The 14612-nt window shown below is 35.3% G+C and overlaps 1 protein-coding gene across 6 annotated transcripts in view; it reads left to right on the top strand.

The window, feature by feature from the left end:
* EXOC6B (exocyst complex component 6B) overlaps positions 1–14612 on the top strand; it is a 613936-nt gene that overhangs the window by 103668 nt on the left and 495656 nt on the right. For all 6 annotated transcript variants that reach the window (XM_053890818.1, XM_053890816.1, XM_019441650.2 and 3 more), the window contains exon 6: positions 9944–10148. In XM_053890818.1, the coding sequence (XP_053746793.1) occupies positions 9944–10148 (205 nt within the window). The remainder of the gene's footprint in view (positions 1–9943; positions 10149–14612) is intronic.

The raw sequence follows: 14612 nt of genomic DNA, 5'->3' as shown, positions 1-14612 counted from the left end.
GCTTTGGATACCTTTTCCTCTTACTAGGAATATCCTGCAAATATTTTCTTTCAATGCATGGCTTGTCTAATAACTTCGTAAAGTTAGTGCTTTTTGTTGTTATAGTAGTTGTAAATTTTGTTATTATCATTTATTTTGTGGTCTTTAAAAAATTTTATTTTTAAACATTCTCAAGTACAGTATAAATTAACTGTGTTTTTTCTTGAATCAGTTTTAAGTTGCTAATGTGACACCCTCCCCAAATACTTTAGTGTGATTTCCGAGCAATAAAGACACTCTTCTGTGCAGCCACAGTGCAACAGAGAATAGAAATTAACATTGATATTTTAGTAGCATCTAATCCTCATACCCAATTCAGATTTTGGTAATTATCTCAGTCATGTTCTTTACAGCAAAAGAATCCAGTTTAAAACGTGTGTTGCATTTAATGGTCATGTCTCTTTATTCTTCAGCCTGGAACTGTCCTCAGTCTTTCCTTGACTTCCATGACTTTGCCACTTTTGAATATTACAGGCCAATTTTTATGTAGAATGCTCCTCAGTTTGGAGTTGTCTGATGCTTTCTCATGGTTAGATTCACGTTTTATGTCTTTGGCTGGAATATCACAAAGTGGGTGCTGCGTTCTCATTGCATCTTACAGGTGGCACATAAATTTTATTTGTCCTATCAGTGATGATGTCCACTTTGATTACTTGATTAAGATGGTGTCTTTCAGACATTTGCATTGTAAAGTTGCTCTTTTTTACATTTGCAATTAAAAATTTTGTGGGGAGGTATTTTATAGTTATATAAATTAATCATTTGTCATCAGATTTTCACTTTAATTTTTTTTATGTCAGTATGGACTCACAGTTTCTTATTTTATTTGATGAGTCATGATTTATTAGTATGATTTGTTTTGTTCAAATTATCCTGAATGGCACCAGTGGTGCTTCTGTGTCTGGCTTCTATGTCCTTTTAATATGTCCTCTTAATTTTTTGAGGACTTTGTTACGAAGGAGGTATTTTTCAGGTTCATCTTATACTCTGCCTGTTGCAGCCCTGGAGTCAGTCAACTCTCCGAGTAACTATGGTTCTTTTGGTAGAGAATGTTATGTAGAAGCCAGGATATATGTGCTTGGTGTACTCGTTAGTGAGTAACCTGGTTTTCATTGCTTTTAATACATTTACTTACTGAATCATTTCCTTGTATGAAACTAATCACGTATCATCGCTGTCACTGCAACTCTTTACCTTCTCAACACTGCACACTGAGTTGCCCTCCTCTATGGTATCCTCCGTACTCCACTTGGGCTGTAATACTGTAAGTCCTGGCTGAATGCCCTTGTCATCTCTCCTGGGCTCTGACACTCCATGCCAGGCTGCCTTCGTATATGGACATCCTCCACACTCCACTAGGTCCCTTGCACACCATGCTGGTCCATCTCAAAATTGTTCAGGATATTCCCTTATAATTTTAACATGTGTGGGCTCTGTAGTAATGCTTTCTCTTTTGTTACTTAGTTGATAATTTGTGTCTTTTCTCTCTCGGTCTCTTTGATTCTTCTAGCTACAAGTTTATCTGTTGCACTAATGTTTTTTCTGAAAAGCATCTTTAGGTTTTACTGTTATTTACTGATTTCTGCTATTATTTTTAGTATTTTCTTTCTCCTACTTACTTGAGGTTTAATTCCCTCTTTTCTAGCTTTATAAGGTAGATTTTGGTTATTTTCTAATGTAGCCATTTAAAGCTGTACATTTTTCTCTTAGCAGTGCATTAACTGCTCTTACCTGTTTTATGATGATGTATTTTTCCCCCTTTTATCTCAAATGTTTTAATTCCTTTGTGATTTTAGAAATTTAATCTCATTATTTAGAAATGAATTGGTTAATTTCCAAGTAGTAGATTTTTCAGGTTTAAAAAAATTGATTTGTAATTTTAGTTCACTGTGTTCATGAATGTAAGATGTATGATTTCAACTTTTTAAATGTTTGGTGAAACTTGTTTTAATGGCCCAGCATATGGTCCGTTTTGGTGAAAATTTCATGTATACCTCAAAATTATGTATATTCTGTTGTTGAATAGGGCATTCTTTAACCGTTATTTAGATACCCTTGATTAACAGTGTTGTTCAGGTTTTCTACATCCTAGTGATTTTGTATTTGTCAATTGCTGACAGTAATGTTGAGATTGTCTGTTATGATTGTGGATTTGCAAATTTCTTTTTTCTGTTCTTTCAGTTCTTGCTGTTATATTTTGAAGCTTTCTTGTTGGGTGCATATACATTTAGCATTGTTATATCTTCGTTATATCTTCTTGATGAGATGACCAGTTTATTATTATGAAGGTTCCTCTTTATCCCTGGTAATATTCTTTTTTTTTTTTTTTTTTTTTTTAAATATATGTTGGGGTGCCTGGGTGGCTCTGTCAGGTGAGCGGCCAACTCTTGATTTTGGCTCAGGTCATGATCCCAGAGTTGTGGGATTGAGCCGTGCAGCGGGGCCCGTTCTGAGTGTGGAGCCTGCTTGAGATTCTTTCTCTCTCCGACTCATGCTCGCTCTCTCTCTCTCTCTCTCAAATAAATAAAACAAACAAACAAAAAAATGTTGTTTCGTATTAACATAGCCACTACTGCTTTTTGTTTAGTCTTTACATGGTCTATTTTTTAATATCCTTTTTATTTAAAATATTTTAACAGCTTTTTTTGAGATATAGTTTCTACATTATTAATTCATCCATTTAAAATGTATAATTCAGTGGTTTTTATTGTATTCACAGAGTTGTGCAGCTATCACTACAATCAATTTTAGAATGCTTTTATTCTTTTCAAAAGAAACTCTGAGTCCCTTAGTTGTTACTACCCTCCCCCCAACCCCGAACACACACACAAAACTTGCCAGCTACTGGGAACTACTAATTTACTTTCTGTCTCTATAGATTTGCCTATTCTGGACATTTACTATAAATGGAATTCTACAATATGTGGTTCTTTGTGATTGGCTTCTTTTGTTTAACATAATATTGTCAAAACTCATCCATGTTATGCCATATTTCAGTATTTTGTTTCTTCTTATTGCTGAATAATATTCCATTGTATAGATATACCACATTTTATTTATCCATTCATCAGTTGATGAACATTTGGGTTGTTTCTACTTTTTGGCTTTTATGAATAATACTGCTATGAATTTTTGTTTCAAGTTTTTGTGTGGACATATGTTTTCATTTCTCTTGGCTGTATACCTAGGAATGGCATTGCTGGATCCTGTGGTAACTCTATGTTTAACCATTTGAGGAACTGTCAGACTGTTTTCCTAATCAGTTATGCCATTTTGCCTTCCACTAGCAGCATATGAAGATTTCAATTTCTGCAAATTCAGTATGTTGGTATTTATTATTGTCTGTCTTTTTGATTATGGCCATCTTGGTGAGTGTGACATAATATCTTATTGTTACCCTTTGTTTTTGAAAAATTTTTTTGAAGGGCATAGAATTCTAGGTGTAAAGATTCATTAGTTAAGATGGCATTTCTTTGTCTTCTTGTTTATGTGGTTTCTGAAGGAAAGGTATGTGAGCAGTCTTTGTCACTCTGTACTTAATGTGTCTTTCCTTAAGCTGTCTTAAAACTTTTATCTGTGTCATTTTTTCTTAGCAATTTGATTTTGATTCACTTTGGTGTCCATATGTGTGTATGTGTGCATTTATGTGAATTTATCCTCCTTGTGGTTTGTCTAGCTTTTTGGATTGTAGGTTTATAATTTTCTTAAAATCTGGAAAATGTTCAGATACTGTTTTTCCAAACATTTTTTTCTGTCCTTTTCCCATCCTCATTCTAGGACTTCAGTTACATCTGTGTTAGACAACTTTGAATAATCCCGTAGATGACTTGAAGATCTATCTTTTCCCCAGTATTTTTTCTCTCTTTGCCTCATATGCGACAGATTTTATTGCTGTGTTCAAGTGCACTGATCTCTCTCTTTTGTATTGTCTAATCTTCTTTTAATCCTATCCAGTGATATTTTCATTTCAGATAATATGTGTTTCATCTTTAGGAGTTCCATTGTTTTTTTTTTTTATGTTTTATTTCTCATTTTTGTGTCTTTCATTAATTACATGTATATTGCTCTGATATCTCTTTTCATGTACTTCTTTGCTAGTTCTGTCACTTCTGGCATTTTGGATCTCTTTCTGCAGACTGATTTTGTTTTTCCTAGTTGTAGATCAATTTGTTGGTTCTTACCATATCTAATAATTTTTGATTGGATAACGAACGTTATATTATGTTGCTGAGTGTCTGGAGTTTTGAGAGCCTTTTTTCCCCTTAGAGAGTGTTGCTCTTTGTTTTGGCAAATAGTTGAGTTGTTTGCAGATCTATTTGATCTCCTCAAACCCATTTTTAAAGTTTATTTTTTTATTTTTGAGAGCGAAAGAGAAAGAGTGCGTGAGCGTGCACATGGACGGGGAGGGGCAGGGAGAGAGGGAGGGAGAGAATCCCAAGCAGACTCTGCGCCAGGAGTGTGGAACCTGATGCGGGGCTTGAACCCATGAACTGTGAGATCATGACCTGAGAGGAAACCAAGAGTCTGATGCTTAAGCCACTGAGCCACCCAGGCATGCCCCCTCTGCCCCCTCTTTTTAATCTTTGGAGCTGCACCTTCGTTTCACGGGTAGTTCAGAGCAGTATTCATGTACTCTGAATAACTCAGGAATTCCTAGGGATTCTACACCAAGGTTCCCCTGCATTGTCTGAGCTCTTTGAAGTGTTTATCATACATCTTCCTGGTGTCTTTCTGTCTCTCCCTCCCTCCCCTCTTTCCCTTCCCTGCCTACCTTTCCTTCCTTCCCTTGTTTTTGCCTGTCTGTGTGGAATCCCACTTTTTCTATGACTGACTTAGTACTCGGCAAAGACTTAAGGGAACCCCTGTGTTGATTCTGTAGATTCTGCAGTCTTTTTTTTCTGCATTGCTCCCTCTCCCTCTTTTTGTTTGGATTTCTGCTGTACAACCTAAAGTTGTGTCAGCTTTTCTGAACTTCTGTCTCTGACTCTAACTCTGCTAAGCTGCTGGGCTCTGTTTAGGTTTTCTTTGTGTCCGTGATGTAGAAATCACATTCAGGTAGATAATCTGCATAATTATTAAACTTACCTTTTTTGTCTCCCTTTTATCAGACGCCACTGAATGTCCACTATCTGAAAACAGATTTTATATGTTAGCCAGTATTCTGCTTTTTAAGATTGGGAGTTCGTGACTGTTCCTTGTTACTCCTTCATGGCTGGAAGCCTAGTTGTTGTTTTTGTTTTTGTTTTTGTTTTTGTTTTAAGCTCTAAATACTGATAATACTTCTAGGTTTTATGCTTCCTAAGGAAAGATATCTGACCATCTTTCTACTTGTTAATACGGTGAAAGGATTAAATATTTGTTAATGGTGCTTTTTGATTAGGAAAGGCACTAATATTTCCTGTGGTGAGAGCTTTCATTTCATATTCTTATCATACTCTGAATTTATAAAAATTTCTCATGGATAGTTGTGATCTGCTTTAAAAGATCACTTATTAGGATTTTAAAAATCATTATTGTGAAAGAGTTCTGTACGATGGCAAGAAAGGACCAAAATTTAATTTGCCTAGAATTAACATTCCTCTTCTCACAATAGCATTCAACTATGTCTAAATTATTCTGACCTTAGTTATCCAATTTACCGGATTATTTAAATGTCTTTCCCTTCCTTCTTCTTTTATATTCCCTGCTTCTGTTTCATTTACTTTCTTTCTGCTCACATTTCTATTAGGGAGCCTAATGAGAGGGAGACAAGGAAAACTAGCACACATGCAAATGAAACTTAGGAATTTGACTTTTGATTCCTTTTTAATAATGTTTAGAGGTTGTCAAAAGTAATGTCAAAATCTGGTTTTAGATTTCCATGGCAGCTGGCAATAGAAATTTTTTCTTTTGGTGTCTGCTATACAGGTGTTTAATTGGCTATCATTCTTTAACCTGTCACAGATATTGAAATACACTAGAAATTTGAATAATCTTATTGGACTGTTATATTTGGAGCATGAATATGCTAGGGGAAGGACGATGGGGAAATAAGATGACATTCTTTGTTGCCAGGAATCACTGGGTTTTGTACTAATTAGCCTTGAAAAACGTGGAGTTATTTGACAGACCAGATGTTTTCAGCACGCAGCCATGTGTCTCATCAGTGAATGTGCCTGTGTCCGCAGGCAACACTGTTAGATTTTTCTCATTCTATAAACAATGTTCCAAAATATAACTAAACCCCAAAGTGTGTTTATCTTTTTGGCTTAATTTCTGGCTTTCTATCCTTTCTAAGGTTTCTCTCTAGAGGAATTGCATTTTATTGCACATAGCTCTTCATACCTAATTGTAGTATAAACACCATTCTGTTTACGCTAAGCCATGTGAATTTTACTGTTTTTGAGTCTGTAAAATTGTAATAAATAAAAGCAACCATTTCACATTAACTCTATTTGTACTTTTATTTCTAAATGTAGGGGAAATAAATCTTTCTACCCTCTATTTATTTGTACTAAGATTTTGATTTTTGGAACATGTGAGGGAAAAACAATAAAAAAATCAGTAAAACCAGTCTCTCGTCCTTAGTGTTTATGGTACTAAGTACATTGGAGTGAGAAGAACTTAAGTATCTACCATGAAATTCATTCTTAAAATCTGAAACAGAGCTATCAGTTCTTTTATTTATAAGATCAGAACTGAGTTTTCCTATACTAAATATATCATGGGAAGTATGGAAATTAGGAAATGAAAAATATGAGGAAAATTGTCACCCATAATGTTGCTATCCAAAGGAAAAAAAATCCTGGCTTAACATTTTCGTGTATATCTTTCTAGACATTTTCTGTGTACTTATGTATGTGGGTATGAGTGTAGTTAGTAATACATAGCTCATACATGTACATATATTCATAATTATACATGTATACATATTTACAATTTTGTAAACATTATGATTATACCTGTAAGTTTTATTTTTGCCATAACTTTTACTCAACAATACTGTAAACATTTTGCTTTTAGTCTTTGACTACATTGATATATCATGATGTGTTTAGCCAACTCATTGTTATTAGACACCTAGATTAGCTTTTTATTGGCTAATATAAATGGCTACAATTCAGGAGGCTTATATATCTTTGTAAACCTAATATTTCTTTTTGGAAATGCAACTGGTTAGAATGCTTGTCATGGTAAAATTCTTCCCTGAAAACTTGTTTCATTAATACAAATTTGTTTACCAGCAGGTAGTAAATTCTCATTTATTGAAACCTCTGATAATAATACCCATATCTTTTGAGAAATCTTTGGGAGTTTGAATGACAAAACTATGTTTTTGATTTGTATTTTTTTACATATCTGTTCAATTCTACACCCCCCCCCCCCCCCCCCCGCCCCGGCCAATATATTGGCCTTTTCAATGTTTGTGACTTTTCTTTGCTCATTGCTTTTTGTTCATTGCTTTAAAAAAAAAACCTTAAGTTTTTCTGTTGTCAATAATCTTTACCAAGTTTTTGTTTCTTCGTTATTCTTATTTTTTTTAATGTATGACTTATTTTGATTTTACTTTGTCAACCTTATTAATTTTAGTTTTATTTGTTCTCTTATGCTTATGGAAGCTTTCCTACCTATCAGATAAATATTACTTTCTTTACTGTTGCATTACCAGCAATATTTACTTCTACCTAACCAGCAATATTTCTTTTCTTAAAATCTATTGTATCTGATATAAATATAGTCACTACAGCACTTTTATGATTACTTTTCCCATGGTATATTTTATTCCATCTTTTACTTTAATAACCTACTTTTATCTCTGAATCTAAACTGTGTTTCTTGTAGAGGACATATAGTTGGATCATTCTTTTTAAATCCTGTCTGACAATTTGCCTTTTTTTTTTTTAAGTTTATTTATTTATTACTTAAGAGAGACAGAGATAGCATGAGTTGGGAAGGGGCAGAGAGAGAGAGGGAGAGAGAGGGAATCCCAAGCAAGCTCCACTCTGCCAGCACGGAGAGCTCCGACATGGAGCTCAAATCCATGAAACCCCAAGATCATGACCTGAGCCGAAACCGAGTTGGATGCTCAGCTGACTGAGCCACCCAGGCGCCTCCTGTCTGACAATATACCTTTTGACTGAAGTGTTTATTAGTCCATTTAGATTTAATGTAGTTATTGATGCGGTTGAGTTTTACTTTTTGTTTTCAGTTTTTCATGTCTTTTTGTTCTTACCCTTTTCTCTCTTTTTCTTGTATGAAATATTTTATAGTATACTATTTTAATTCCTCTGTTGATTTTTTAATGATACATTTTTTGTGTTATTTTCTTAGAGGTTGCTCTGTGGATTATAATCTGTATCTTCATGTATCATAGCCTACTTTGACTTTAGGTCAATGCTGATGTAGTTTTGGTAGAATATATAGTAGTGGTTTTGCTTCAACTTAGCTCCATTTCTTTCCTCTTTTTGTGTGCTGTTATTGTCGTATCTATATTACGTCTCTATATTTTATAAACCCAATGATACAGTATTATAATCATTGCTTTTAAATTTTTTCCCTTAATGAAATTAAAATGAGAAAAGAAAAAATATATTATTTAGTCTTTTGTATTTCACATATATTTACTATTTCCTATGCTCTTCATTTATTTCTGTGAATTAAAGTTAATTTCTGTTGCCATTTCTTTTATGGCTTCCGTTAGTATTTTTTCTAAGGCAGATCAAGGAATTCTCTGTCTTTATTTTGGAATGTATTTCATTTTTATTGTTAAAAGATAGTCATCAACTAAGGATTAGTCCAAGGTTTTCACTCAAACAAACTTACGCCAATAAGATTTTTACCCTTTGTCAGTGGATTTGTGTGTAAGCAACAGAATACATCAAAATTTCAGGCAGTTTTCAAATCAGCTTGAGCTTTTAGTTTCTGCCAGGCTTTCTACGTGTGTGCCTGCTGCCTCCTTGTCAGCCAGGGTTGTGTGGAGTGCTTAGGCTCTTTTGGGTGTCTTTCTGCATGTGTGCACAGCCTCAATCAGCTAGGATATACTAAGAGCTATCAGGCCCTTTCATGGGTCTCTTATTTACATACGTATGTTAAATTTCTGGTTAGTCTTCCAATCTGCCCTTTATCCCAACCCAGACCAACTTCAGGCCAGGAGAGCTGGATCCTTCTTTCCTTCCTTCCTCCCTCCCTCCCTCCCTCCTTCCTTCCTTCCTTCCTTCCTTCCTTCCTTCCTTCCTTCCTTCCTCCTTTCCTTCCTTCCATTTATCCATCCATCCATCTGGAGTTTGCTACTTTTCCTAATAATGCCACTCCTTATAAAGGCAGGGAAGCTGCTGGTTTTTATGACAAACCAATATAACCAATGGGAGGGAGGGGGAATGGGGAGTGGGTGGAGTTGGAGGGTTGATGGAGGAAGCCCCAGGAGAGAGCACCACAAAGTTCCATTGTTCAACAGTTTTCATGAAAAAACACTTTTCAGTTTGTTCTTCTTTGGTCGATTTCCAGAGCCCTGAAAAGATTTGATGATATTTGTTTTTTTGGGTAGAAGATTTTCTGAGTTCTTCCCTGTACCATAGTTGGAAGTTTAAACTTAGGTACTTTATTTTATAGGATGATTGTTTTGGCATTGATATGATCATCTTGTATTTTCATTTATTTTTTGTATAATTTCATTGGTAGATTTTCTAAGTTTTCTATTTTCTTGGGGTAAAATCTTTTTTGATTGGAATTTATTGAGTCCTTTAGTGCATATATTAATTTTTAATAATTTGACACTTTCCCATTGATGTTTTTATTGAAACTTAATACTGTATTTGTCTTAATGTGCAATCAAAACTAATTGAGCCCAGAAATTTTACCTGAGGAATATATCTGTGGCCCTAAAGAAGACTGAGTTGAGCTAAAGGTGATACAATTCCTTTTATAGGCATTATCCTGCACTGAAAACTCTGGAACATCTAGAGCATACCTATCTGCCTCAAGTAAGCCACTATCGATTCTGCAAGGTGATGGTGGACAACATCCCCAAGCTTCGAGAAGAAATTAAGGATGTTTCTATGTCTGATCTCAAAGACTTTTTGGAGAGTATCCGCAAACATTCAGACAAAATCGGAGAGACTGCCATGAAGCAAGTAGGTCTTGCGTTTATGATAGGTTGGCCAATGACTTTGCTAGTGTTCAGTTAAATACAGGTTTCTCTTTGTAAGTGTCTTAACTATTTCTTGTCATTTTAGGGAAGTCCTTCCTCTTTATGGGGACATATGATTAAAAATGTGTTTTATTTTTTTAACAGAGCAGTGAATTATTTGCTAGTTTATTGTTTCGCTCTGTGGATGTTCAGTAAATATGGATTGATTGTGATGGTTTATATTGGGACTTTGAAGAGGTCTTTCTGTTTTTTGAATATTTTCCTTCACTTTGGATATGATTTGAAGCCCAAGATTTTTAAAAGGTCTCTTTCTCGGTAATGAGCTAAATTGTGCTGCAGGTATCTTTGGTTGATTACTTACTATGTAAACAAGGTATTGTGTTGTTTATAAATATTTCTGTAATTGTTATTTCTGATATCAGTGGGTATCAATGAAACAATGCCTTTTGGGAAATGCTGTGAATTATGATCACAGAAAGAGATTTCTTTATAGCTTATAAATTAACAAACATATTAGAATTTTCAGGTTTTTTCTTTCTTTTTTTATTTTTTTTTATTGCAGTATCTTCATCTCCAAGTCATGAAAGGCACCAAGAAACATCTTTTCTTTTGTCATTTCTCTTTTCTTTTCTTTTCTTTTCTTTTGTCATTGTGAATAAAAGAGCAGTAATGATTTTCAGTGTTACTTGCTCTTCTGAAATTTAAATCACATGGATTTTATTGAAATATCTCAGTATACCTTATGATGTAGCTTACAACGATAAACAGAAGATTCGATTGTTTATGGAAAGTGTTGTTTGGTTCTACAAACAACTATGTTCTTGAATAAGTCATATATAGTTCTTATCATTCTGGGAGGAAAGAGGGAGCAGGTTATATTTTTGATCTCAACAAGTCTTGGTAATTTTTCAGATGTCTGATTTTGCAAAAGAGGTTTGCCTGTTGGAAATTCTTTTCCTAAGGCAACGCTGATATTCTTTACCCTTTCTTTTAAATTTTTCAATGCTACACTTTCTAATGTGGAAAGTTTAAAACTAGTTGATGATGATAAGCCTGATGGGAATAATACATCATGTCATTTTTTTAGTGGTGAAGAAACAAAATTAAGCATTGAAAATATATCTGTGTTGCTGGGTGTATTTTTTGAGTACGGGAATGAAGGTATTCTGCAAGACAAGTCTCTGTTGTGTTTGACAGATTTTTTTCTAAACTTTCAAAATATAGGAGAGTATAGTACAAAGTCTCTGTGGAAGCATTCTTTAAAAAAATATTTTTTTAATGCTTATTTATTTTTGAGACAGAGACACACAGAGTGCGAGCAGCGGAGGGGCAGAGAGAGAGGGAGATACAGAATCTGAAGCAGGCTCTGGGCTCTGAGCTGTCAGCATAGAGCCCGATGCAGGGCTCAAACTCAAGAACTGTGAGATCATGACCTGAGCTGAAGTCAGACACTTAACTGACTGAGCCACCCAGGCACCCCAGAAGCATTCTTTTTTAAACTTGCCTTTTCTTTTAGCCCTCTGCTTGAGAAATTAACTTCAATTCCTTTTTGGTGAAAGACACAATGTTATTATTTCATTTAATATAGATTATCTTGTCTCACCTCTTAATTATCTAAAGAAATTAAGGCCCAGGGCAGGGAAGTGTCTTGCTAAAGTTCAGACAGCTTGTAAAGGTCAGATCCTGTAGTAGAATTTAGGTTACACTGAGGCAAAATTTGTCTACTGTGGCACTCAGTCTGTGTAAACTATTAGCTATTTGGTATATCTGTGCCATATAAAGAAATGGTGAAGAAAACTGTTGTAGATTCAGGACTTTTAATTAACTGATGACCCTTAATACTTCCTATAAAATTTATATCAAATATAGCTCTTACTGCATGCATGGCTATCCTATGCTATGTTAGTTAAGATCTTTGAATAAAAATATCTTAACACATTTTAAAATCTGTAGTACCTAAAAAGTAAGGAAAGTAGGAAAGAGAGAAATTACCACATACTTTGTACATAGTAGTTGTTCAATAAATATTTATTTGAATTCGTGGATGTTGGAAAAGAGGGAAAGGATGTGGTTTATTTTTCATTTATGTCAAGCCCAAAATGGTGTTTCTGACTTGTGATGGTTTTCTTCGCGTTGGTTATTTGGGGCATCTTTTCATCATGTGGCTCTGCTATTTTTAATGTGGCTTTGAAGATTGGTACAGAAGGGCCAGGGAATTTTGCACGTAGGATAATTTTTAAGGGCTAGTCATGGATGCAACATATTATTACTTCTACTCACATTACATTGGCCAGAACCTAATTACTTGGCTTTACCGACCTGCAAAGGAGGCTGAGAAAATATACTCTCACTCTATCATTAAGAGGAGAAAGATACGTGTTTGGTGAATAGTAGCTAGTTTCTGACACAGTCTACCCTTTGGTCATCAAATAACTCTTCAGTCTTCCTCTTGTCCATAGAATACACTTAACCCTTCCCAAGGAGGGTATTCTAGTATCCCATCTAGTTAGTACATCCATTTCAAAGTCTAGTATATTTCAGGGATGCTCACAACTCTTCATCAGATCCAGATATGTCTCCAGATCCAGATGGGCTGCTGACCAGGAAATCAGATGACAAGCTGTCTACACCTGTGTTCTCTCCCACCTCCAATGAAGAGGCTAGAATAGAATAACTACAACAAAAACTTACATATAGAAAAGGGAATAATGGGAGACACACAGTATTCCCTGCTTCTTACGCAAATCATGTAATCTTTTTGGGCCATCATTGGGAAATCTTTCTCGCTTGGTAATAGTGGATCTTTTTTGCTTAGACATTAACACTCTGAGAGGAATTCCTTTGCCTGTTCTTCTGGGCTCCTAGTTGCACTCTGTTTTTTCTTTGTTTTTTTCTTTTTCAAAAAGAAGCAAGTGCTGTGGAATATACCTTTCTTAGACCATCTCTCTGTCTCATTCTCTCTTCTTTCTCTCTCTATTTCTAGATATATCCACATTAATATCTATAAGTGTGTATATATTTATGCATATACCCCCTATATAGTTATAGGTATAAGTGTGTGTGTGTGTGTGTGTGTGTGTGTGTGTGTGTGTGTGTGTGTTTATCTTTGACTGCCTGCTTTCTGCTTCTTCAGGTGTAGGGACCCAAAGGGTTGTTTTAAGGCTCTAAACAGTTAAAAGTTTATTTAGTCCAGATTTGTGGGCATTATAGTTACCTCAAAACTTAGTAAGCCTCTGATCTGTTTCTTTCCTATAGGTTCTCTGTGGACACCAGACCCGGTGCTCTTTTCTAACTATAATTTTGAGGAATGATTTTTTTCTTTGCCCCTATTGGGAAGGTAGTGGAGTTGGGGGAGCATAGGCTTTGCCTTATGCCTTTCTTGCTTTAATGTCCCTACTTTGAGGCTATATGAAATAATGAGTAAGAGAACCATACCTGAATCTGATTTTGCTTTGGAATTGGGTCACTTTGTTCAACTCGAAGTATTCTTTGGATGTTATTACTCAGCCCTTTACCATTCTTTTTCTGTTGGGATTCTATATGTGTTCAGCTTTCTAACTCTCTGAGGCCCAAGTGTCTGGACTTCTTCTGTTTCCTATAATTTTATTTGCAAACCAGCAGACTCTTTTTGTGCTCATCTCTTTTATGTAATACCTTGCTAAAAGCAGAAAGTAAATGCCGATGTATGTTATAACTCTGACTCTCCGTTGACTTATCAGGCTGCAGGCCTAATAGGCATGTGGTGTGCCTTCTCATTTATTTTAGGTTCCAGTTTTACTGGTTGTTTTGCCACAGTATTACAGGGTTCTCCAGTCTTTCAACTTGTTAAAGAGATATTTTTGCTGCCTGTTGCCTGACCTCTAAATCAATGCCATTTATTTTAGTTTTGTTGTTGTTGTCGTTGTTAAGGCAAAACCATTCTTTCAATACTAGTTTCTGTTTTCCTTAAAAAATTCTGCTTGTTGTAATAGCTAAGCTCTGAAATCTCACCGTAGAAGTTTCATTTTTTGCTCACTGGAAGTCTGAAGTGGATCCTCCTTGTAGCGTAGCTCTTCTTCAGGTGACCATCAAGGGATCCAGGACTTTTCTTAACTTGTGGCTCTATCACTTCAACACATGTCTTCTAACATTGTTTCAGAAGGAAAAAGAGTAAATAAGGCCTGGGGGATTTTTATGGACCAGGCTTATAAGTGATACAAATCGCGTTGCCAATATTACATTGGCTATAGCTTGCACGCTGCACGTGAGGCTTGGAAATCTAGTCTGTCTGTGTGACCAGGTGGAACAAGAAATAGGTTTGGTGAATAGCTAGCTAGCCTCTGATACAATCTGCTACCATATAGGTTTGAAAAAAAACCGTATCTTCCATTCTCTTGCCTTTTTTCTTTGCTATTTCATCTCTTTGACCTTCCCCCTGCTTTGCATATGTTTGCCTTCCGATTTACTA

Source organism: Panthera pardus, unplaced genomic scaffold (genome assembly GCF_024362965.1).
Source record: "Panthera pardus isolate Hobbes unplaced genomic scaffold, ASM2436296v1 HiC_scaffold_25, whole genome shotgun sequence".
Lineage (NCBI taxonomy): Eukaryota > Metazoa > Chordata > Mammalia > Carnivora > Felidae > Panthera > Panthera pardus.
This window is presented reverse-complemented; position numbering and strand designations above follow the sequence as displayed.